The 26,471-nt window shown below is 37.7% G+C and overlaps 1 protein-coding gene across 1 annotated transcript; it reads right to left on the minus strand.

The window, feature by feature from the left end:
- Positions 1-11,093: 11,093 nt before the first annotated feature.
- LOC144709197 (alpha/beta-Hydrolases superfamily protein) lies at positions 11,094-15,366 on the minus strand. The gene is made up of 6 exons (XM_078582647.1): positions 15,034-15,366; positions 14,809-14,947; positions 14,562-14,732; positions 12,630-12,867; positions 12,449-12,540; positions 11,094-11,528 (listed from the first exon to the last, which is right to left on the minus strand). Exons 1-6 carry the CDS (start codon positions 15,218-15,220, stop codon positions 11,282-11,284), a joined length of 1,074 nt encoding a protein of 357 aa, XP_078438773.1. The 5' UTR covers positions 15,221-15,366; the 3' UTR covers positions 11,094-11,281.
- Between the last annotated feature and the right edge of the window lie 11,105 nt (positions 15,367-26,471).

The following is a 26,471-nucleotide window of genomic DNA, read 5'->3' on the forward strand; positions in this document are numbered from 1 at the left end:
TCTTCCTAGTATCGGTTGAGTCTTTTGACTTGACACTTTTGATGATGGTAGATGTAGCGACAATCATGTTATCTTGTTGAAAATGTCAAACCCCCATCATTATGGTTCAGAATTGTGGGGTTGACTCGGTACATCCTAGAAAATAGACATGGTCGTTATGTGCGAATTGTTCATTTGGTTCAGTTTTCCAAACAGAACAAAAACAAATTAGAACAGAACCTCGCACAGACCCGTGTGCGGTTCTTTTGTTTGCTTTGTGTGAATTTTGTTCTAGTTTTGTGTGAATGTGCGAATGTGCGAATTTTGTTCATTTTTGAAAAAAAAAGAACAGAAAAAAGAACACGGCCCTATGCGGTTCTTTTGTGCGAATTTTTTATTTGTTTAAAACGAACAGAACAACCATGTCTACTAGAAAGTAGGATGACTTAGCACATCCTTGAGAAGATGATGGTGCCTACTTTCTCGGATCATGCCAGTTTTTAAGGGGCATTTAGGCCATGGGTTGTGCCTATGAAAGGCCCCCCATTTCTCATGTTTTATTCACCCTCTACACCACTGAACCCTTGATGTATTCTCTTTTCTCCATTTGAGTTGAGCTGAGTTTCTTGAAAGTTCATTTGAACTAGAATTCTCTCCTTCCCTCTCTCTCTCTTTCTCTTGGAGTTTGTGCTCTCTTGATGATGACGACGCGGGGACGTAACAAAGCTAATGACTACACCTTGGTATTTCTCCTCATATCGTCTTGAGATCATCCTCGACATCTTCTGCAGTTGTTATGTCCAAGAATGATTGCGCGAGTGTTTGCGTCCAACATATCTTTAACACACCCCAAAATACTTAAGGTTTGATTGAGATAAATCTTTGGTAGTTTCCAATGGAAGCGTGATTTACTTAGTGGCTTGGTCAAAACAAAACATCAGGAACTTTATCTCAGGTAGGGATGATGGAAAACTTTAAGTCATTATGACCTATTTGTTCATAAAAAAAACATTCTTGTGAGATATTTCGTACCAAGATTACCACACTAAACTGCAGGAGTTTTGAAATAAGGAATACAAGTTTATTTAATTAGAGATTGTACACATAGGAGCTCCGTAGAATTTATATGTGTGGGAATAAACAACAATCTTGGTTGTGCATCTCTCTCTTCTTCTCTTGTTCCTTCTCTTCTCATCTCTTCTTGTTCTTGAGCAACATCATATTTCTTTCATGGTATCAGAGTGATAGGCAGAAATTGATATGGCTGAATCAAACTCTTCAATCCCAACATATCAACTAGCGAGATCAGCCTGCCAGCTGCTGGACAAATCCCAGCCATTATTTCTATGGCAATAATGATCAATCCAAATCTTAGCAGCAATAATTACCATATGTTGAAAAGTGAAATGCTCGCAAGTCTTCAAAATTTACAGAAGGCATTTCTCCTCCAACTTATATTGAAGATGCTCAAAGGAACATGATAGAAAATCCAGAATTCAGGAAGTGGTGGAGAACAGATCGACAGATTTTAGGATTTCTTCAATAAACTATATCTGAGACTGTCTTGACATACATCACCAAGGCCAATCATCACAAGAAGCCTAGGAAAATATAGAAAGTAAATTTTTTGTGTGGAATCAAGTCAGAATGATGGAGCTCCAAAGACGATTCCACAATATCAAGAATGGATCATTAACCATAGATGAGTAAATAAAACATTTCAAGTATGTTGGTGAATCAGTAGAAGTAATGGGATATCAGGTAAATGGTCGACCACAAATTTAACATTTCTAAGAGGATTAGGATCCGCCTACTCTCAATTTGTGGTTAGTATCAACTCAAAACTCTATCATTTAAAGTTTGATCACATCGTTGCTAATCTAAAAACACATGAAGCATTTTTTATGGTAGAGCAAGAAGAGGAAAGAAACTCTTTTCCTCGAATGGCTAACAATATGCAGACTCAGAGGTTTCATAAAATACACAAGTTATTGAAGAGATTATTGTCAGAATAGAAACTTCATTCAGAATTGAGGACGTGGAAGAGACAGAAATCAAATATTTCAACCTTGTTGTCAACTTTACTCACAATTCAGCCATAGAGCAAGAGAATTTCCAAATCTGGAAATAATATTTTGACCTCAAAGATATATGAATCACAAATGAACGCCTAATGCTCAAGCCTATTCTGCAAATTCTTCATAAAATCAAGGGTGGCACCTGATAGTGGAGCAACTCATCATGTAACAACAGATCAAAATGCAATGGCTCAACAACATGGTGATCAACAAGATGATCAAATCCAGATAGATTATGGTGCAGGTTTGAGAATTTTGTCAATTGGTTCTTCAAAAATAACTTTTTCAAATAGAATATTCTATTTAAAAATATATTATGCACGTACCAGAAATTACAAAGAATTTATTATATATTCACATATTTACAAGAGATAACAATGTATTTGTCAAATTTCATGACTTTTATTGTCTTGTTAAGGACAAAACAACTCATTAGATCCTACTCACAGGAACACTAAATGACGGTCTTTACTACTTAGAGACATACTTAAAGGCAGTCTTTACGAATTTTTTTGGAGAGAAGGCGTCCTCAGAAACTTGGCATCCTAGACTTGGATATCCACAATTTTGCATTTTAAATTCAAAAATAAAAAATTTTGGACTTCCTATTTCACAATGAGATATAAATTCTATATGTGAACCTTGCGACATTGCTTAACCTCCTAAATTGCCTTTCTCTACAACCTATCATACTAGTAGCAAATGTCTGGAGATTATCCATTCTGATCTTTAGGGAGCTTCCCCACTTGTTTCACATTTTGGGTATTCTAATATATGGTATCATCAATGACTTTAGCAGGTATACTTGGCTTTACCCTCTTAAAAAGAAGAGTGATATTTAATTCACATTTATTGAATTCAAAGACTGAGTAGAAAATCAGTTTAGTGTACTAAAATAGTTATATTCTTCCAGGATCGAGGCAATGTGGGAGTGTAGTTAAGCTCCTCCTTAACTATCGCTACCTCCCACACACCTAGGGCACCAAAAACACGCTTGACCGATCTCACAAATTCACTATCTTTCAATCAACCCACAAGTAGGAAGAAAGTTTAAGGATGATTTTGATTGTGATCCATACCTTTATTTATATATTACAGCATGGATGGAAAGAGGAGGGGAAGACAAAGCATCACTGAAAATTTCAGCTTAATTGGGCCTTTGAATCATCAGATATTGTGCTTTGAATTTGACGCAATCCTAGCCATCCATTTTTTCTCTGTCCTTGTCATGGGCGCTGATGCTTCCTTTTTTTTCATTTTTATTTTAATAGTTAAATCATCAGATATTTTAATGCTTTCACGATCATCTCATCTCCCATGATCACAATGCTTCAAGAATGTCACGTAAACCTGTCGAAGAAAAAGACAAAAAACTAACTTTAAATTTTGTTTTGAATATTGTGGTGTGGTGGCAAATTGCATCACCACGTCACAATATTACCCTTTTTCCTTGAATGACATGCTGGCGCATGTCATTTGCCTTACAAAAATGGGAAGCTTCTCTCTTTGATGTGTTTTTATGTGCCTCATATGTATTCTCTTCCTCTTTTAATGATTTATAGTGGTACATGTGCGTGCCAAGTGTACCACCACAAGTTTTGACTTTCATCATTACTTTTTTATTATTTCTTTTTTTCGGTTTACAAATCACATTTATTGTGATTCAGATCATCTCTTTTTTTCAATCGTTGACCCTTCCTTCTGAGAAAAAAATGCATCAAATGTCATATATTGATTGGCACCATGATTCACAATTTTATAATTGTGGCGCCGCAATTCACGATACCATAATAGCAAGTTTTCAAACAAGGATTATTGCAGCTACTCATTCCAGATGCTCTTCATTAGATGCCATTCAAAAAATTGAATGATGCCACATGATGGGTGCATTTTCAAGCCAAAAAATAGATTAATATATCATTATAAAAGAAGACTAACTCATAAAGATATAATAAATATGTATTTAAATATAGAAACTTTAAATATCTCTGAATATAAGTTCAAAAAACTCATAAAAATATATTCTAAATCAGAAAATTAAGTTCTTTAATAATATGATGTTGGAAAAACCCATTAAAATCTAATTAAATCAACAAAAAACAGAATATCAACCTAAAAATAGGTTTAATCATTTAAAATTTTATAACACACATTTTTAGTTATTTAATCCATAAAAAATTCCACAATTCCCATGATTAACCCCTTAATTTATGTGTTACGGGGGAAAAATAAGTGTTATGATCAATAATTGCTCAAAAATTTGTACTCTCTTTCCATTTATCACATCAGCAGTACACAAAAGAGCTATCCCTACCAAATTTTATAGATGGAAAAGTATCATTGTTCCATCAACATGTTAAGTAATTGAAAGATGGCTCATCAGATTTTTTACATATGGAGATAGATATTTTCATTTTTATCAGTGGGTAAAGTGAAAAGCTCATTTCTAGCGTGAAAATATTTGTAGTTTCAAATTTACAGTTTGCTCGCAGCACCTGCAATAGAGTATAATGATGATTAACTAGATGATACTCTTAGAAAAAGGTTTTGTTGATCAGAATATTATGTAAAATATAAGAGGATTGACAGAAGTTATAAATAAGAGCACAATTAATGTGATGAATGGAGAGAATATAACAATTGTTGAAAGAAAACACAAGATGCTATGTGATAGAGCAAAAAGGGGTGTGTTAATGTCCTTATTATCAATTCACTTCTACAAAATAATATTTATGAATTTGTAACCTCACTCAAACATGTAAAACAGATAAAAAGGTTGTATCCACAGGGATTGGCTCTTAGAGATAGAATTGCTCAGTGAGTTAGAGAACAGGTTATGAGTTTCTAGGATATCAATACTAAGAGTAAATGTCGTTATTATTTTTATGTGTGATCCAGGTAGAAATATGTGGAAGATATCTCAAAAAAAGGTTTACGGAAATATTAAGAGATTGTTAAGTTGATGAGAATTAGCAAGAAAGAAGGAAGATAGAGATTCTAGTCGAAGAAGATCGAGAGCACCCCAGGTGTTTGTAGAAATGATTAATAGAAAAGGTAAACTTATATATATTCCTAAATAGAATTTCCCATGGAGATTTTATTGAAAGATAGATTTTGTATTCTGATAGTATATCTAGATTAGATAATTAAGGTAATTTTTATTTGAAGATAGAATTTTGTATTATGATAATATATGTAGATTAGAGAATTAAGGACGGGAAGGCTCCAAGGATGTGTCTGATCGATATGAGACCAATCCCCATTGCTTTTCAGTGGCGAATGGGCAGAGATCTATCCTCTCATTGCCGAAATTGGGTCACCAGCAACGGACGCGGCGGTCAAGGGTAGGAAGAAGACAAGCCTGCCCCTAGGCCACTAGATGTGTCAGCTGCCACCACTGATTTGACACCAGTAAAAGAGAGAGGGAAATACATTGAAGAATGTCAATTGAATATTTGACCGTTTGATCTCCTTAGAGAAAATCAATGGCCAGGATTAAATGTTTTGTTTTAGTAAAAGCCCATTCAGCCTCGGGCTTCAGGCTGGGTCAAAGTGAAGCCCGAAGTCTTAATTATATGTATTATTCATTCATGTGGCGGCCCGCGGGCCAGATAAGAACTCTCAAGAATGATCATCAATGCATTGATACTCTTTTAATGATCAAGACAATCTATGTGAATGTTGGAAGATTATTATGTGTAGTTTTAATGACAACCAACCTAAGCCTGATATTCTAATGAAAAGATATTAACTTATTTCTATTGATTTTTATTGTGGCCTAATTTAATTTAGAAGCACTCTCTATTTAGCAACTCACAAGTGGGTGTGTACATTTTTCACAAGACAAGCGGATTCTGACTGCAATGTAAGAATCAAAACAAATAATATTTTTAATTATAGTCAGAGTAGAATACAGAGTTTATCTCTATCCAGCAAACCTCTATTGGAGGAAAAGCTCAAAGATCAATTTACAATTGGTTGCCACTTCTCATACAGAGATTCAGATGAAGGAGACCTCAAAAATTCTATGTTATAGATTGTATTTCTAATGACTTGCCTCTTCTATCTCAAGCTCTGTGTATGATGATTATGATTGAAGTTTTCTAACGGCACAAAATTCTTCTTCTCCTCCATTTGGTCCAATAAAAGCATGGCATCTGATCTGGTTGACTTCCCATTCCCGATGCAGAAAGACAATCATAACTGTGTCATAGTGGGAATAGTCACCAGACTTGGTGGAGATCAAGTCGCTGTCAAGCTAATCACTACTACATATAATTTTTAGTTCACTGAATTAATATTAATTCATTATTATTTCATGTAAAGTTTATGAAGACCCTTATTACGTGAAGTGACTTATTAAATTATGGTGAGGCCACCATATTCATGGTGATCACAAGTTTTAAAACATCTAGTCCAAATATTCATATTCGATGAATATTCAACGTGAACATCAAACTATCAAAAATGAATAGCACTATATGAGGCATAGTCATGCACATATGTAATATACTCAAGGAATATAAATATTTTAAACACATTTTTTATCCAACTTATTTAATATATTATCTTTTTCTGATATTGGATCCATGTCCACATCTCAAATCTGTAATCTGTATGGGATAGAGGGAAGTATTTGGATTAGGTTGAGAACATTTTTTAGTGTTTTCTCTCATCAGTTTTTCCAGTTATAGTCAAATGATAAAAATATTAACTAAAAATAAATTTCTATGAGTGTGATTTACCAACAATACAGAAATATAATAAGATAAAAAATATGATAGAAACCAATCCACTAAATTTTAAATTGAAATAAATGTATCAACAACAAATACGGCACTACATTATTACTAAATTATGTATAAATAATTATTTTCAAATTTTTTAATCCAATTAATTAGGGAAACTTTATACTCAAATTTTAAAGTTGGAAATATTTTTCTCAGTTTAATTTACTTAATCTGGAATAAATTTAATGGGTTATCAATAATATTAATCTGGAATACTTTATTATATAATTTAGGGTTATAAGAAGACAAATATAAAAAAATTAGAAGAAGCTTGGAGGTGGTTTGCACATGCGTGGGCTGATGAATTTGAAGCACCAAATGTGTTGGGTGATACGTAGAACTTTTTCAACAACATAATATAAAGGCTTATTGGAAACCCATTTGTGTGATAGAAATGGCACAATGGTAGTTGGAAATCAGCAGATAAAGAATGCATGGAGATATAGTTGGGTGACATGGTAGATCATGGGGACACATGGAGGTGGCACACCAGAGTACAATAAGGTAGTACTCGCGAGCGCTGGGTAGTGGGTTGTGTGATTTGATATTCTAAATATTATCAATGTGATTTACTCTTTAAGTTCTAATATACAATATTTTCTGATTGATTTTATCTCTAGTCTTACCCCACTTGATTTTTTTCCCTATGTGTTAATGTTCTAATATTATTATGTTGTTACCTTGATAAAAATTTGAGCTAATTGTTGAATTATTCTAATAAAAAAAAATTTAAATACTGATGTTGAAATAAAAACACTTTGTATTTAATTAAAACAAAATTGCATAAAAGTATTACGAACTGTAGCAAAGGGTATATTTAAGAGGGAAAGAACATCATCGGTTTTTGTAATAATAGATTCTAAAATGATATAATTTTTTTAGACAGAATATGATTTTTTGTAATTTTTTGACATTAAATTTGAAAAAGATATGATTTTTCTTAGTCAAAATATATATTTATATGTATTTTTGGCCTTTTATTTTATTTTATATGAATTTTTTGAAGTATTTTTGGATTTTGTTTTGCGCCGGGTGACATGGCACGCTCACATCCACTCATTCAAAAAAAAGAAAAAAAAGAAGAAAGAAGAAAGAGGATGACGTGGCGCGTTGACGCGCCGCCACGTCATCCTCGAGAAAGAGTTTTTTAATGGTTTTCCTTTGTTCTCTTTGTCCTTTTTCCAGGTACATGTGGCGCGGAATACAAAAGGCGCTCATGCGGAATACGAAAAGCATGGAATCTCAAGCGCATTGACTTCTTAACGGGCATGGAAAACGAGGACGCTGATGAGGAGAAGAAGGAAATCAAGGGCTAGGATTGGCTCATCTTCAAACGGCCATAACATTTGATCTACAACTCTGATTGAGCTGAAATTTTCAGCATTGCTTTATCTTCCCCTCCTCTTTCCATCCATACTCTGATCTATAAATAGAGGCCTGGATCATTGTGAAATTCATCTTGAACTTGCTTCTTACTTGTGTGGGCTGATTGGAAGATAGTGAGTTTTGAGATCCATCAAGTGTGTTCTTGGTGTCCTAGGTATGTGGGGAGAAGCATTGGAGAAGAGGGAGCTTACTGATAAGCCTAAAAAAATGCACGTAAAATATGTCGTTGTTTTGGGTTTTAGACTTATGCAATAAAATTTATAATTTCCCTTAATCACTAAATATGCATATAGAGCAAGTAAGGGGTCGAACCACAGGGAGGCAAAAAATGAGAATTTTTATCCAATTTACATAAATTAATTCAAGAATGAATTAATTTTGCAATTAATAAATCTTAATTATCCTTAATAATATTCTTTAATTAATCAAAATTAAGTAAAAATTAATTTTGATTTTTAATATTTTGGTCAGAAAATTCAAGATAGGAATATTATAATTTTAAGCTCAGATTAATTCAGATTATTAATTTCCCAATTATTATAAATTTTAAAACAATTTTATGAATAAAAATTGGGAATTAAATAATCAAGAAAAGGATTTTAAATTGGAGTTCAAGATAGATGAATTTTCGATTCAAATTTTATTTTTAGATTTTTTATATATTAAAGTAAATTCCTAAACAATACAAATCGAAATCTAGAGAGAGAAACTAAGCAAATCAACCTAGAGAGAGAAAGTGAAGAAATTGGGGAAAAGATGAAATCCAACCCTAAATCAAAATTCTAATGAAGCAGAAATGTTTTAAATTGATCTAGAATTAAGGATAAAAAGCCAGATCTTGAATCAGAATCAAAACAAAGTGCTAATTTCATTCAAAACAGACTTCTAGGGCATGTACATTTCGCCCTTGCCTCGGCGTTTTAGAATCGTTCAAGAAGATGATTGAAATATAAATCAGAAACTTACAGTTTTGAGTGCAGAAGCAAGATCTGTTGACTTCAAGAATCCCTCCTGTGTCCTTCCTGGCCAATTGCTTGGGGGAGAGCATCCAAAAGTGATTTTCGCCCTTTTCCAGACCTCCATTTAAAGATCTAACCGTCTGGATTGTAGAGGAGGAAAAGACGAACCTACCCTCAAAATTTCAGCCCTATCAGACTTGTAAATCTCAAGATATCAAGGTTTTAGTGAGGGTAATTTTGAGCCATCGGGTCTCTTGAATTTGCTTAAAAACCGAATTTATTTGGTTGGCTGGGTTGATTTCCTCGTTTTCCCCGTCCTCGGATCGCGTGCAGGCTTCGTCGTCCGCGTCGGCCGCTCGTCATTTGAACTGCTTTTAAAAAAAAACACAAAAAGACAAAAAAAGAACGTTTGTTCTCGGTATCTAAATGCCACGTTCTTCTCTCTCTCTTCTGCCGCTATTCTTTTCTCTCTCTTCTCTCTTTTATATTATTTAAATCATAGCCTTTAATGTTGACTATTCCTCTCTCTCTCCTCTCTCTAGATAATAATAAATCATAGGCGCTATTCTCTTCTCTCTCTTCTCTCTTTATATTATTTAAATCATAACCTCTAATGTTGACTATTCCTCTCTCTCTCCTCTCTCTATTTATTATATAATAATAAATCATAGGCGCTATTCTCTTCTCTCTCTTCTCTTCTTATTCCGCAGCCGTTATTTTTTACCATTCTTCTCTCTCTTCTCCTTCTATAATAATAATAATAAAATATCCTCCTTTCTTCTCTCTCTCTCCTCCGCTCATTCTCTCTCTCTTTTCTCTCTCTCATTTCTTATTTAATAAATATATCCCTTCATTCGCCCGAATTTCGGGCGAATGACGTGGATATTCATAAATAAATATTTAAATAGATTTTAAATGCGAAATAAATAATATATATGTTATTTAAATATGTAAAAAATCATTTCTTGGCTAAATAATGGTCAGAAAAATATATAAAAATAGTGGGAAATTCTAAAAAATCATGAGATCACTTACTGACCTTAAACCAAGCAATTAAAGCTCTGTAAGAAATAATTCTTCACTGAAATGATGTTAGATTCCATGTAAAAAATGATAAAAAATCTGAAATAATAATAAAATGAGAGATTAACTGATTTATCTTTATTTTAACATGATAACATGCAAATAAAATCATTAAAACACATAAATAGAGTGTAAAATTCATTAATTAATCATATTAATTTGCAAGTTATCACTTACCGGAACTCGTATATTGTCGTGATCCTGGCAAAACATAAGGATCTAAGGTAAGAGTCTTCGCCTTACGTTTTTTCTTTCCCGACATCATAATTCGCTTAATGAATGTTCTTCATCATATTTTCACTCACATTTTATTTCTTTATACTCTCTTATCTCTTCTCTCTATCCTCTCCATCACACCATTTACATTTAACCACTATCATCGTCCACGCAGTCGACCATCACCGTATCCTTAACGATCACTTACTATTTAAATTGACATATAACTTACATCCTTTTACTCGATATCACTAGCTCATATCCTCTACTATCGTCTTCATCTCTTCTCTCGTTGATCATCACTATCATAAGAAATTAATTCCTCAATCATTGTTCCCTGTGGAGACGATCCTTACTCATCACTAAGTGTTCTTAAGTACGATTAAATATAATTTTTATTGATTAATCTCAATTACCAACAACAAAAATTAAAACCCCTAAATTTGAGATTATCAATATCCAACCAAGGGGAACAGTCAATTAATAGTCCTTCATGTGTGCACAATTATGAGTTCAATAAATCTCAATATATTATACTTTTTAGAGGAAAAACGAAAGAATAAATCTACCCATTTTATGCCTTTCTCTGTCTTAGAATGAACTGCACACAAAACAGGTATGGCATTACTTATATGCAGAGGAAGTGACTAGGCTCATTTAGAAGGCCAGTGTTCTCTATCAATCTCCCCCATTATCTATAGAGAGAGAGAGATTAGAGAGAGGACTTATACGTAAGACCAGCCTTCTCTCTCATTCTCACCCATCATCTGGAGAGAGAGAGATATATATGTTAGAGAGAGGATAACCAGTTGACCAACGCAGCATTGACAAGGTCGGGGACCTCGTCATGGGGGCAGTGGCCAGCCTGAAGATTGACCACAGAGGTGTTAGGATAGAAGGCCTTGATCCTCTCAGCCTTGCTCGGGCCAACCCAGGGGTCAAGATCCCCCCACAGCAACAGCAGCGGGCAGCTCAGTCGGCTGAGCACACTGTCCAGCGTGTACTTGCTTTGGTTTGCCATGAACCTTGACATTAACCTGCCATATACACACTCCATTGGTTAAAGACAACAAGAAAAAGCTAAGACAGTATTGAGCAAGAGAGAGAAATCACTAGAATGTGAGAGAGAGAGCCAGTGACTGATAAATTGACAAAGAGATGGCATGTGAGCGTGAGAGAGAAACATCGGTATTGCTTGTGGGAAAACCCACAGAGAGAGAGATATGTCATGTGAGAGTAGAGAGACAGAGCTTTCATGTGTGTTTGAGAAATAGAGTTTGTTAGTTGGGGAAAGAGATAGACGTAGGTTGTTTGTTGTGTTGGAAAGAGATAGTGATATAGAGATGGCTAGACATGGCGTAAGACAGAAGGCTATGGCCTATGTTTGTGACTCTGGGAAAGAGAAATTAAGAGAGAGAGATGATGAGTTTCAAGTGAGGGATGGCTTGAGTGTTTTCAGGAGATAATGAACTGTTTGTGAATGTGAGAATGAGATACAGACAAAGATGGCTTTCGTGGACGTGAGACAGATATGTATTGCATGCAAGGGCTTGAGAGAGAGACAGATTGTCTGTGTGCTAGTGATAGGCATTCAGAGATGGCATTTGTTTGTGCTTGTAGGAAATAGAGAGATTGCGTGAGAAGGATGGCTTCTGTCCATGAGAGAGAAACAGCTTGTGCATTCGTGACTGGTAGAGAGCTGGCTAGCGCCCTTGAGAGAGATTGCTAGTATGCGTTTCAGAAAGAGAGAAAGATACGTCTTATGTGTGTATGTCGAAAAAAGAGATTGAAAGAATAAGATGGTTTCTGGGCCCGTGAGAAAAAAGTATAACCCATATGTTTGTATTTGAGTGAGAGAGAGAGATCCTGTGCAGGCAGAGAGACAGCTCATTTTTAAGCTAGATAGAGAGATGGATTAGTTGTGTGCAGGAGAGAGAAAGAAAAGGAATATACTGACCGAAAGTAGACCTCACGGGCATTTGGATCTGCAGCCGGCCTGGTGATGGACTCGAGGAGATAGTCATCAACGTTGGTGGAGTTGATATAAACCTGCCCAACCCAACCACGCTCCAGTCATCTCCTTCAATATAACAAACCCAAATCCAAGAAGAAGAAGAGGAAAAGAAGCAGAAGCTTACGCTTTTTAGCACAGACTCCACCCGCGCTGGCTGCTTAGCTTGCCAGAAGAGAAATCCCAGAATTACCCTCTGCAGAGCATCCTGCAGTGGCTTGAGTAGGCTCTTCTTCGTTGTCTTCTCCTCCCCAGAGGATGTCTTTCCCTGGTTCTCAAACTGCCCTGCCGAGTTTAACAAAACCACACCCCGCACGCTTTCCCCAAGCTCTGATGCCGCCATCAACGCTGTGAATCCCCCCAAACTGGACACCAAAAGAAAAAGTTAGAAACAAATCAGGGACTTGAAAATTTCTTACGACAATATCCTGCAGAGAAAATTTTAAGAGTAAAAGGAGTGTTCCTTCTGCAAAGAAAATTTCTTACGACAATATCCTGCAGAGAAAATTTTAAGAGTAAAAGGAGTGTTCCTTCAATAAGTTACAGATTTAAACATGAAGTAGGCTTTGAATATTAACATACAATCACAACCTGGGTTGAGGGTTTGATTCGTAGGCACAACACTTTGATCCTTAACAGCAGGTGTTGAGGATTGTTGAAAACAACACTCTGCCAAGAAAGGTTGAAGAGTAAAACTAATGTCCTCGCTATAACCTATAGCTTTTAGCACAACGGCAGGCACTTGAAAACATTTAAGATTAACAGTAGCATCCTTGCTATAGGCTATAGCTTTTAGCACAGGGGGTAGGGAAAATCTTAACATGGTATTCAAGCCCAGGTTCAGGGTTCTATCCGAGGCACAACAGGCAGAGCCTTAGCAGCATGCATTGTGGGGGAATGTTGAAGAAAACAACCTCAAAAAGTTTAAGAAGAAAAGTAGCGCCCCTGCTGTAAGCCAAAGCTTTTTGCATGGTGCTAGGTGCTTGAATCTTAACATGGTATTAGATCTGGGTTCAGGGTTCTGATATCTAGGCACAAAACTCAGTGCCATAGTGGGAAGGGTTGAAGGGGGGGAATGTACAAGACGAAACCCGAGAAAAGTTTAAGAAGAAAAGAATCATCCCTGCTGTAGGCCAAAGCTTTTTGCAGTGTGTTAGGTGCTTGAATCTTAACGTGGTATAAGATCCAGGTGTTGAGGGGGGGTGTTGGAGACAACACCATGTTGCGAAAAGTTTAAGAGGAAAAGTAGCACCCCTACTATAAGCTACAACTTTTAGTATAGTGATAGGTGCTTGAATCTTAACATCTTAGCACCAGGTGTTGATCCGAATATTGGAGACACCACCATGTTGCAAAAATTTGAAGAGGAAAAGTACCACCCTTGCTATAAGCTATAACTTTTAGCACATTGGTACGCACTTGACTCTTAACATCTTAGCACCAGGTGTCAATCCGAATGTTGGAGACAGCACCATGTTGCAAAAATTTTAAGAGGAAAAGTAGCACCCTTGCTATAAGCTATAACTTTTAGCACAGTGATAGGTTCTTGAATCTTAACATATTAGCACCAGGGTCGATCCGATTGTTGGAGACAACACCATGTTGCAAACATTTGAAGAGGAAAAGTAGCACCCCTGCTAATAAGCTATAACTTTTAGCATAGTGATAGGTGCTTGACTCTTAACATATTAGCATCAGGTGCCGGAGATAACACCATGTTGCCAAAAGTTTAAGAGGGAAAGTAGCATCCTTGCTATAAGCTATAACTTTTAGAACATTGGTACGCACTTGAATCCTAACATCTTAGAACCAGGGTTCGATCCGAATGTTGGAGACAACACCATGTTGCAAAAATTTTAAGAGGAAAAGTAGCACCCTTGCTAAAAGCTATAACTTTTAGCATAATGATAGGTTCTTGAATCTTAACATATTAGCATCAAGCTTCGCAACGACACCATGTTGCAAAAATTTTAAGAGGAAAAGTAGCACCCTTGCTATAAGCTATAACTTTTAGCACAGTGGTAAGCACTTGAATCTTAACATCTTCTTCCTAACCCACCTGTTCCCCACAAGAACTGCGGGTTCCTTCACCACCTCGGCGACGAAGTCCGCCACCTGATCTCGCCACACAGTGGCATCATACTCAATGATCGCCTTCTCGCTCCACCCGAAGCCGATCAGATCCAACGCATATACCTTATAATTCTTGGCCAGCTCAGGCACATTGTATCTGAATTCAAAACAAAATCCATGAAACTCAAAAGAGAGGTAAAGACAGAGAGTCTAGAGAGAGAGAGATGGAGGACCTCCAGTGGAAAGCAGAGGCGCCAAAGCCATGGATGAGGACGACGGCAGGGCCAGAGCCCTGCTCAACGTAGTGGATCTTGCGGCCTCTCCATGTCCAGTAATTGTACCCATCTGGCTTGAAAGGGAGCCGCTCCATCTCTAAAACCCAATTGAATTTTAACCCATTTGAATCGATCAACAGAGAAAAACCCACAAATTTTAAGAGGAAGATCGAAAGAGAAAACCTGTAGCTGGAGCTTCTTCGGTGAGAAGAGAGCAGGAGATGGAACCAGGCGATCGGGTCAAGTTCTTCCGCCTGCCGCCATTGAAATTGGTGGGTTTTGCGGAGAAGGGGACGAGCTTCTTGGATTGGAGAGAAGGATTGGGGGTGTAGATGTTGTTTCCGGCGAAGGCCGCCGCTGCTGCAGACATCCCCTTTTAAGAGAAGCCCTCCTCGCTTCTTCTTCTTCTTCCCCTTCTCGAGCTGACCCTCGTTGCTTGCTGCCCAAGCAAGAGGAGAAGACTTGGAGGGTCGGCGAGAATTGGGTGAAGGAGGAGGAGCTTCCAGGGAATGGCTGTGCTTGGCCTGCGTGTGAAGCTTTTGTGGGTATGGCTGAGCTTGATCGTTCGAGTCGCTGGAGAGTTCCTCCCATGGGGCCCCTTCTTCTCCTCCCAAGGATTTTTATTGTGCTTCCTTGGACAACGACAACGGTCGACGGACAACGGTCAAAGGATAACGATTGACGGATAAAGATGAAGGATGACGGTTGACTGATGACGGATAATTGATGAGGAATGATGGACAACTGCTGAAGGATGATTGTAGATGAGTGATGGATGAGGATTGACGGACGACGGATGATGGCTGAAGGATGACAATTGATGGAGGATGGATGATGGCTGAAGGAGTGATGGGTGATGATTGATGGACGACCAATAACAGTCAAAGGATAACGGAAGATGCAGGATGACAGTTGATAGATGACAGATAATTGATGAGGAATGATGGACAACTGCTGAAGGATGATGGTTGATGAGTGATGGATGATGATTGATGGACGAAGGATAACGATTGAAGGGTGACGGTTGATGAGTGATGGATGACGATTGATGGACGATGGTTGATGGTTGCAAGATGACGGTTGATGAGTAATGGATGATGATTGATGGACGACGGATAACGGCTGAAGGATGATGGTTGATGAGTGATGGATGACGATTGATGGACAACGGATGATGGCTAAAGGATGACGGTTGATGAGTGATGGAAAACGATTGATGGATGACGGATAACGACTGAGGGATGACGGATAACGACTGACGGATGACGGTTGAAGAGTGATGGATGACGATTGATGGACGATGGTTGATGGTTGCAAGATGACGGTTGATGAGTAATGGATGATGATTGATGGACGACGGATAACGGCTGAAGGATGATGGTTGATGAGTGATGGATGACGATTGATGGACAACGGATGATGGCTAAAGGATGACGGTTGATGAGTGATGGAAAACGATTGATGGATGACGGATAACGACTGAGGGATGACGGATAACGACTGACGGATGACGGTTGAAGAGTGATGGATGACGATTGATGGACGATGGATAACGGCTAAAGGATGACAATCGATGAGTGGTGGATGACGATTGACAGACAACGGATAACAGCTGAAGGATGATGGTTGATGAGTGATGGATGACGATTGATGGACGACGGATAACGGCAGAAGGATGATGGTTGATGAGTGATGGATGATGATTGATGGACGACGGATAACGGCAGAAGGATGATGGTTGATGAGTGATGGATGATGATTGATGGACGACGGATGATGGCTAAAGGATGACGGTTGATGAGTGACAGAAAACGATTGATGGATGACGGATAACGACTGAGGGATAACGGTTGATGAGTGATGGATGATGATTGATGGACAAAAAATGATGGATTGTAGATGACAGACCACGAACATTGGTTGACAGCCGAGGAAAAAGGTTGACTCACAATGGAGTACCAGCCTAAAAAATGGATCAAGGGAGACAGGTGAAGGATGAAAGATGGACTGATGATAAGCCGTCGATGATGGATGACAGATGGACTGACGATTGGCCACCGAGGATGGATGATACACCACGGATGACGGAAGATGAAGGACAATCAACGGATATAGGACAGATGATTGGAGGAAGGATGAAGGACAAATGATGTATGACAGATCACAAAATATGGACGCCAGATGATGGATGATCGATGATGGATGACAGACCACAGACGAATGACGAAGGAGTACAGATGAAGGATGATAGCCGATGACAGAAAATAAATCATGAACAATGGACAATGGATGATGAATGATGGAAAACAGATCATGCAATACAAATATGGACAAAGGATGATGGGCGAAGGACAGCCAGCAGATGACAAATGATGGACAGAGAACAACATACGAAAGACAAGGATAGATGATGGACAAAGCTAAGATATATCGCTATGGATGAAGTCAAGAGACTACACCTAAAGGATGATGATCATTTGACTCATCATGAGGTGGTTCAAGAATCCATGGCAAGAAGCCATGGATTCTGACATTCAGCCTATACAACCAAAAACAAGTTTGGTACTTGGTTACCCCTTCCAGAAGCATACTATATTTCTTGTAAGTAGGTCTTTAACAGAAATATCAGTGCAGATGGACAAGTGGACCCAGGAAAGACAAGATTGTCTATGAATGGTTATCCTTAGAGACAAGGAGTATACTATGACAAAACATTCTCACTATTTGCCATCATTAAGTCAATCATAACCCTTCTTGTAATAGGTGTACACTATGACTAGGCGCGAGTTTACAAGCAACTTCAAGAGTGAAGCAACGAGCAAAAGACGTGTTGAATTCTAGCAAATGGATGTCCAGACTGCTCTCCCCGATGGAAACATGATGAAGACATGCATATGATTCAACCTTAGGGTTATCCTTCCAACGAATTTCTAGAAAATTTGTTCAAGTTTCAAAGATCTATATATGATTTAAGCAACAATAGAGAAGTTCAAATATTATATTTGATGAGGAAATGACATCTTATGGCTTCATTAAGAATCAAAATGAATTAAATGTTTACACAAAGACTAGGAGTGTAATCACTTTTGTGATTTTATATGTGGATGACAGTCTACTCATTCAAAATGATATGGGGATGGTGTCGTCGTTAAATGATGTCAGGAATTGTGACTTAAGTCTGAACTAGCTTGGGTACCTGATCTGATCAGTTCGGGTTGAATTGGTTCAAACCCAATCCGAGACCCCACAACTTATACTGAATTTAAAGTCATAACCAGTATGCCTATGCATTAGCTTTCAAAGTTGGTGGCCGTATTTGATTGACTTTTAAAGCTAATGGGAAAACTGTGTACTAACTTTGAAGTAGGTGGTAAAAGTTTTTTTCAGACAGTTTTGTGCCTTCCCACACACCCAAGCTTGCACTAGCACATGTGCTTGAACTGGAGCTTGAAAGGCACTTGCGTCTTGCACTAATGACTGTTGGACATTAGCCACTACATCTCGCAACCCCAAAGCATTGGAGCTGGCACTAAAGGCCACTCCTACTGATGCTGGAGCAAATGATGGCCACTCTAACTAGCATTGACGCCCATTATAGCCACCCTAAATATATGTGGCCAACAAGCCAATCCAAAATTTCTTATCTTGTTTATTAATGCTACATTCATTATAGTGCATGTTTCATGCTTATAATGAAATCCATGACCGTACGATGCGATTTAGTGAATTATGATAAGATCATAATAGGAAGATCACTAGTCCTTAGGCTTGTATTATAAATAGTCATATTTAAAGGACTCTCGAGAAAGACGTTGAAGAATCCATATATAATAGCTCTATGTAATCTCATTGATATGATGACTATGGTCAATCACGTAGCCATTAGAGTGGAGACAATAAGGATAGATAGTGGATTCTTTTTAGCATAAAGAGTTCAGTGAACTGATCTGTATAACATTCTGATGAGTATATAGTGTAATGCTGGATAATGTTTGAGAATTTTCTGTTAGCAGATGGGCATAATGAGTCCCTTAATGGATTAAAAAATACATTAAGGTTGAGGATTGCATCATACACACATAGAGAATGTGAAACAATCTTGCAAACCCTTCTATAAAAATAAGGTTTGATGAGACCTTGAATGATCACTCATATTAGTAACCAACTAAGGGCCTCTTCCACCAAGACAAAATGGATATGTGAGATAGGATTACCCTGACATAAATACATGGCAGTGAAAAATCAAGTTCAGTTTCCATTCACCAAGAGGGAAAAGTGACTATCTCAATTAGAAGCATTAACAACGGTGATGAACTTTGAAGTGAAACCAAAGCATCTCAACATATCAAGTTAGATGATGGTGTTTGATCTAGGAATATGGTATTCTAGTGACAGTGCTAGTCCATGAACAAGCTTGATATTCTGTTCAACCTTAAATAGACTACACTACTCAAGAGAGATTATTATATCAAATAAATTCTCTGACAAGATCCTCTTACATATTCTTCTTCTCCCATAATTTATAGGATATCCCTGCTACACCTTGTTAGAGGTGCATATCTTTTGTTTTCTCTTGTCACGCTCTTCTTGAGTTCCTAGAATCTGATAAATGTCTCTACTCAGGTATTTCATTCTCCTGGTATTGTACTTTATCTTGTCAGAGTTGTTTTCTCAATGTTTTGAGTTGTCTTTTAGTGGGTACTGTCAATATTGACAATTATTCACCTTTTTTGGCCTATATAAGGCCCCTTGTAGCCATGAAGGATCATTATTTAAGTAATGATTTTTTAAAAAAACTACATTTTGTCCCCTCTAAGTGTTATCTTTGTTAGAGAGTGTTTTATTGTGTGTGGACTTCAAGCACAACCCCATAACAGACTAAAGGGTTGGAGAAGCTGGTTTTGTAGATTCAGGACTTGACTGGTTCAAATAGACCTAGGCTTGTTGATTAAAATCTTATTCCCAGGCTTTTATTACACTAAGGCAGCATTAGAAAGGATGGAAATGAGCAAAATGATAATGGAAATGAAATTTTCATGTATCTAGAAATATACCCTTGCACTTGAAAAAGGCAAGTTTTTTCTCAGATATTTGATCCCCTAATTCAGGATTATAAACATCCTCCTATAATTTTTAATAGCCAGCTAGAAAGACCATGAAGTCATGTATAAGGGCCTCAACCTCGAGGCATTAATCCCAATTGTTTGTTACATACAAGAAAGCATCACTGCTCATATATCTTGTGGTGAAAGGACCCAAGAATTGGGAAGCTTTTGATGATATTTGGACTTTTTTATCACCCTCAATGACTGATGTCAAGATCCATTCTCTCTTCTATGATAGTATGAATCTGATGAATAAATATAGACTAAGGGGGATAAAGTGATGAGGAAGTCAAAAGATAGTAAATGTTGGCAGACAAGAGAAAAGATGAAAAGGACAATCTCAACTAAAAGTATCCACATATGAAAAATATGAATAGAGGCATCGCAACGAAGGCAAATATGTGAAGCTGATCAATTTTTGGCATGAATCCAATGATGAGCAGAGCAGCCAATCTCTAGAGAGAAGAAATTCAATGGAGAAAAACCAGAATAATTGTGTGCCATGGAAAAAATGCCAAAAAACATAAGATATAGTAACCTAGAGAGTTTTTAAACTAGGTATTTTCCTTACCTATTTCTCCATATTTTATTTGTTTCAGTACAAAATTAAAGAGCAAATGGAGATGGAATGAACATACATAGAAAAAATGTGTATCATTTGGTTTCAGATTAATATGAATTATAAATTTCAAATATTATGACAAGTTTATGTTGTGAAAGGTTGAGGAAGAGAGGGTAAGATAAATATATGAAAGGAAAAACAAATGAACCATCATAAATGTAAATAAAGAAAATGGTCCTTCCAAAGATGTTTAAGTGGGAGGTAGACGTGAGATTTAATTCTAACTCTTGGATTTTCCAGATGATGTAGAGAAATAATATTGTTTGATGGTGGCAGATCACAGAACACAAATGATTTGGAGATGGCATGTGTTGAAGAGGGATGTTGGGTCTGTGAATAGAAACCAGCATCCACCACCTCCACCACCCCCCCCCATCCCGTCGAACAAGAGGGAAGAAAGACAACCGAATATGTCTAAAGTTCTTACCCGACGACCACCAGGTCAAAGGTTCGAATCCCCTTATTTGCAAAATAAAAAAAATTGAATATGTCTAAAGTTAAGGACTCACCATGTATCTTCACGCCATTGTCTACGTAGGCAGCCACCCATCTAAGAGTGGTTGGTGATATGTGACTTGAGAGCGCGGAGAGAGAATGCTACCACTCAGGCTGTTGGCTTCCTCCTGAGTCTATGCTCTCCATTTATCTTCATGTGTGACTTTTCCGTGAGGTTTTGTCTTCGAAGCATCTATCTTTGCTCTTTATCAATATTGATCAAATTATCATCCATGCTTAGTCAATATATTCCATCTTCTCTTATTTTTTCATACCATTGAGGTGCCATCTACTCTTTTCGTCTGTCATGGGAGTAAGCTATCTAAGGATTCTAGGTCTACCAGCCATCCTTAACATACCTCTCACCATTATTTTGAGCCATCCCTCGTTCTCTTCTCTCTTTACACATAGTCAGATAGGAGCCTCGTCACACGTAATTCCTTGATAGGCAATTGATATTCTGTGTTTACATGAGAAATGAATAATGACTATCTCTTACTCTCATGAGGGAGCAAACTTAGTGGGTAGCCATCATATGTGAGTGAGGATGTGAGAAAATGAGGGAAAGCATTACCTAGATTATAGTATCATACTCGGCGAGAAGTAGGCTTCACTCCTCATGACCACCAGCTCTTTCCAAAACCACAAGGGAGTCTCTCATATGCATTCTAGCATTACATGGGTATAATCGTACTTAGAGGTGTAATTGATATCGTAATTACTTCAAGCTCATGTTGTTAGGACTACAAGGTGAATGTATCAACCAAGAGATTTTAAATGCCATTACTAAGGGACTAGCAATGATTTAAGTTGGGGGGTCTGATAAAATGCATTTTTAGTACCTTATATGATTATATTTACATGTTTATCTGCATTAAATTACTCTTATTTTCATGTTATCAAGCGTAAAATGATTAAATCTATTTTTAGAATGAATATCTGAATTTTCTGCATTTGTTTGGGATTTTTATAACCACATATTCTAAAAGAATATAATTTTTTTGACATAATATGATTTTTCTGGAATTTTTCAACATTAAATTTGGAAAGATATGATTTTTCTAGGCAGAAATATATATTTATATGTATTTTTTGGGCTTTTATTTTAATTAATATGAATTTTTAAATATTTTTAAACCTCTTTTATAATGCGCCACCACGTGTCGCCATTCGATGAAAAATTAGAAATAATTATAATGATTGGCGACAGCCAATCATTAACTAAGTTAATGATTGGCATTAGCAAATCAATTTTATCACGCAATCATCGATTTGCAACTCCCGAAGCGATGATTGCAATTATTGCTAACTATGAGATTTTGAATGTCTGACGCAGGACACGATGTGGACGAATGAGAAAAAAGGACAGATTTTTTTGTAATAAATGCTGCAAAGATTGAGGCGAATAGTAAAAATCTACTTTTTGCTCTCCCTCTCCTCTAATTCTGACATCAGCGATGTGACACGCGCGCGTCCACCGAAGATTTAGAAAAAAAGCTATATCGCGCTGACGTGGTGCATGCTAATGTGCCGCCACGTCAGCCGCAAATCTTCTCCTTTTTTATTTATTTTTATTTTGTCTTTTTATTTCTTTTGTCTTTTCTTTCTCCTAAATGCACATGGCATGGAAAACGACGAGCGCCACGAGGAATACAAAAAGCACAAAATTTGGAACGCTTTGACTTCTCAACGTGCACGAAAAATGATGATGATGACAAGGAGACAAAACTTCAAGGGCTAGGATTTTTTCAATTTCAAACGGCCATAACTTTTGATCTACAACTCTGATTGAGCTAAAAATTTTAGTGTTGCTTTGTTTTCCCTTCCTCTTTCTATACCCTATGATCTATAAATAGAGGCCTGGATCATTTTAAAATTCGTCTTGAACTTGCTTCCTACTTGTGTAGGCTGGTTGAAAGATAGTGAGTTTTGAGATCCATCAAGTGTGTTCTTGGTGTCTTGGGTGTGTGGGAATAAGCATTAGAGAAGAGGGGGGAGCTTACCCGCACTCGCAAATTGCCATGATCCTGGCGGAACATAAGGATATAATGTAAGTGTCATCGCCTTATTTTGTTTCTCTCCCGAAATCATCATTATCATAATTATAGTTTGTTATCAGCCTTATATTTATCTTTTCTCTATTGTTTCACTCCCTTACATATTCATTATCTTGTCATCTTGATCCACCATCACATTATTCACGCATTTGATCACATCGTATTTGACACGTCTTCTTCCTTATTCTCGTAACACACCTCAAAATTCTACTTTTACTTCCTCTTTTCTTTAATAATTTAAGTTGAATTATAACTATTAGATCCTTATACTCCACATCACTAGCTCGCCTATTCTATTCTCATATTTATCCCTTCTCGATATCATTACATCACTCATCGTATCCACCATCTAACACGTCGTTGTTACGACCCCATCTCGTTTCTCCACCCTCATCTATTTTAAACCCTAATCAGTAGAATCCTAATTAACCATCTCTCGTCACTCTCTTCGCACATTCACCACTGTATACGTAAATCTTCTCATCTTTGTGGTTCACCCAATTGAGATAGTATTTTCCCTAATATCCGTTCCCTATGGAGACCACTCTTACTCATCCCTAACTAGGTATTCTTAAGTACGGAAAAATATATTTTCATTGAATAATCTTGACTACCAACGACGAACTAAACCCCTAAAATTGATATTATCAATGGCCCCTCGGAGGTTGACGTTATCTCTGTCATGTTTTTTTCGCTTCTTTCCAATTTTGAAAACTGTGTATGCGGGTGATGGCGCGTCACCGTCCGACACCTCAGGATCGTCACGCGAGGAGCCAGCATCATCATAGAGCCCGCCACCGACACGTATCTGATAAATCCAAAATGATAGTAATATATATGTGCAATTTCAGCTAATTTATGTACTTCTTTATCTTTATCTGGATATATTATCAACATTTATGTTAAGTTGTGAAACATCATGAAAAAAAATCACCTTTTTCTAATTTCGAGTTAATTATTATCATTTGTGGGACTAACCCCACTTAACTCAATGGGTTAAGTGGAATGAATCTCACTCTCTTCTTAGTTTATGTGGAAGATGTAGGAATTAGGTGAAACTTTCATGAATAAAGGGGATAATTAAATGAAGAGGAAGCTATTTGGACCAGAGGAGCAGGCTCAGCCACAACCCTGGGCCAAGAAAGAAGGCCCAAAGCAAGACAGTTGGCTCTAGTCTAAAGGCCCACTAAGGAAGCTCCACTAAGCCCACTATGAGAGGCATGTTGGGCCAAAGAAAGGAGGGCAAGGGGAAGGTCCAGTCATGATTATTTATGAATATTTCAGGGGCTTAAATGATGATTGGAGGACAACCTTGGACGTGGATCCAAGCCAGAGAAGAAGATCCAGCCATTCAATCCACAAAACATCCAAGGGTGGAGACTTAAAGATAGCACCTTTAATGATAATTAAGGAAAGAAGCCTTGAACGTCCAGGGGGTATTTCAAAGGTCTCAATGCTGATTGGAGGACCATAATGGACGTGGATAATGACCCTAAAAAGAAGATCTGGCCATCCATTGTATTAAAAATCCAATGGCTCTCCTTTGCTCTCTCTCCCTATATAAACCCCTTCACCCTATTGTAAAATTCATCTTGTGATTCAATCCAAAGTAATGTTTGGTGGCCTAAGTGCAATTGAGTCATAGATCCATTCACCTCAGTGAGTGCCAGGCTGAGCAGGAAGCATCGAGGGCTGAAGAAGCTGGTGGAAAGGAGAAGAAGAAGTCCCTTGGACCTTAGCGGGTGTGACAAAGAGGTTACCTTCTTATTTCTCCTTTTTCATTCTTTTATGTTCGTCTTTTGTCTTTTGATTAGTATTGGATCAGCTAGCCAATATCCAGACGGTTCCAGTGCATCCAACCACGCTCTAAAATTCGTTCTAGAACTCATTCTAGAGTGATTTTAGTACAGTCCATTTTTTTCTCTCTCCTCCACCAAGGCCCCTTCCCCATTTGGCATCCGGACTTAGCCAAATTTTGACCAAGTCCAGAGCGCCAAACTGTTTCATTTCCTATTTTGTTTTAGCTTTCAAATACTCCTAAAAAATACAAAAAAAATATTTTCTGCCTATTAATATTATTATAATATTATAATAATATTTTATTTTTCTTTGTTATATATTTTTATTTCATTAGTTATTTATCTTCATATGTAGTAAACCTACCTCTAAAATTATTAAAAAAAACATAACTAAAGCACAAATTCCTAATAAAAAAACCCTTGCTCCCTGTGGATCGACCCTTACTCTCCCTACGCTAGTAAGGTTATTATAAATTTTTGTTGTTTTAATTCGGATAAACCAACGACACTAATTAGTGAAGTTAACTCATCACTAATTACCCCAAAATATGAATTATCAGTATCTAGCCGACACGACAAGCCGCAGCGCCGACGCGCCACTCTGGATTCAGATATACAGCGTGACGACACGCCACCTCCGGATCGCTTACTCTTCTCATCATCGCTTTTCATCTTTTTCATCTTTTTCATTTTGCCTTTGTAAGGAGGGGAAGAACCCATATGAGGATTCCTTCCCCTCCCAACATCCTAGTGGGCCTTGACAGCCCTTTTGTTTTATTTTCTTTTGTTTTGTTTTGTTTTGTTTAAAGGGGCCCATGTCATCCTTCCTATATAAGGAGGGGGGGGGCGCCCCCCCCCCCCAAAAGACACTCTTGACTTTTCATTTGGAATTTATAAGGTTTTGGGAGACCAAGAGTCACGACCGTGAGAAGAGGAAGAAGAAGAAAGAAGAAGAAGAAGAAAGAAGAAGTAGAAGGAGGAAGAAGAGGAAGGAGAAGAAGAGAGAGAGGAGAAGGAAGAGGAAAGAGGACCCTCTGCCGCCGCCCTGTCCGCCGCCCGGGCCGCCGTCGCTCACCGTTCGCGCCGCCGTCTCGTCTTCCACGCTGTCGTCGCTGTCCCGATACGCCACCGCTGATCAGCCCCGCCATCGACCTGCTGGCCTCATTGCTGCCCGCGGGACAACACCGCGCGCCCGACGTCCCCGCCACAGCCCGGACTTCCGGTCGTCCCACCGGTCGTCGTCGCGAGATCGCCGCCGCCACTGGCTGCTCGGTCTTCCGGCTGCTCCGCCGATCGCATTCGTCCGCTGCCACCGTCAGTGCGCGCACTACCCGGTCCCGATGGACGCTGTCGGCGCCACTGATAGCGGAGCCCATCACTCCGCCACAGATGATAACATGCAAATTAATATACTTAATTACTGAATTATACATTCTATTTATGTGTTTTAATGGTCATATTTGCATGTTATCATGATATAATACATTGAAATCAGTTAACATGTCGTTTTTCTATTATTTCATATTTTTTATCATTTTTTACA

The sequence above is a fragment of the Wolffia australiana genome, chromosome 11 (genome assembly GCF_029677425.1).
Source record: "Wolffia australiana isolate 7733 chromosome 11, ASM2967742v1".
Taxonomy (NCBI): domain Eukaryota; kingdom Viridiplantae; phylum Streptophyta; class Magnoliopsida; order Alismatales; family Araceae; genus Wolffia; species Wolffia australiana.

Excerpts from the sequence above, each read along its gene's own strand:
- LOC144709197 (XM_078582647.1), bottom strand. The coding sequence starts at position 15,220 with ATGTCTGCAGCAGCGGCGGCCTTCGCCGGAAACAACATCTACACCCCC. Across the intron at positions 12,868-14,561 it reads GCAGTTCTTGTGGGGAACAG|TTTGGGGGGATTCACAGCGT; the intron begins GTGGGTTAGGAA and ends TTTGGTGTCCAG. Across the intron at positions 12,541-12,629 it reads TGGAGTCTGTGCTAAAAAGC|GTTTATATCAACTCCACCAA; the intron begins GTAAGCTTCTGC and ends TGGGTTGGGCAG.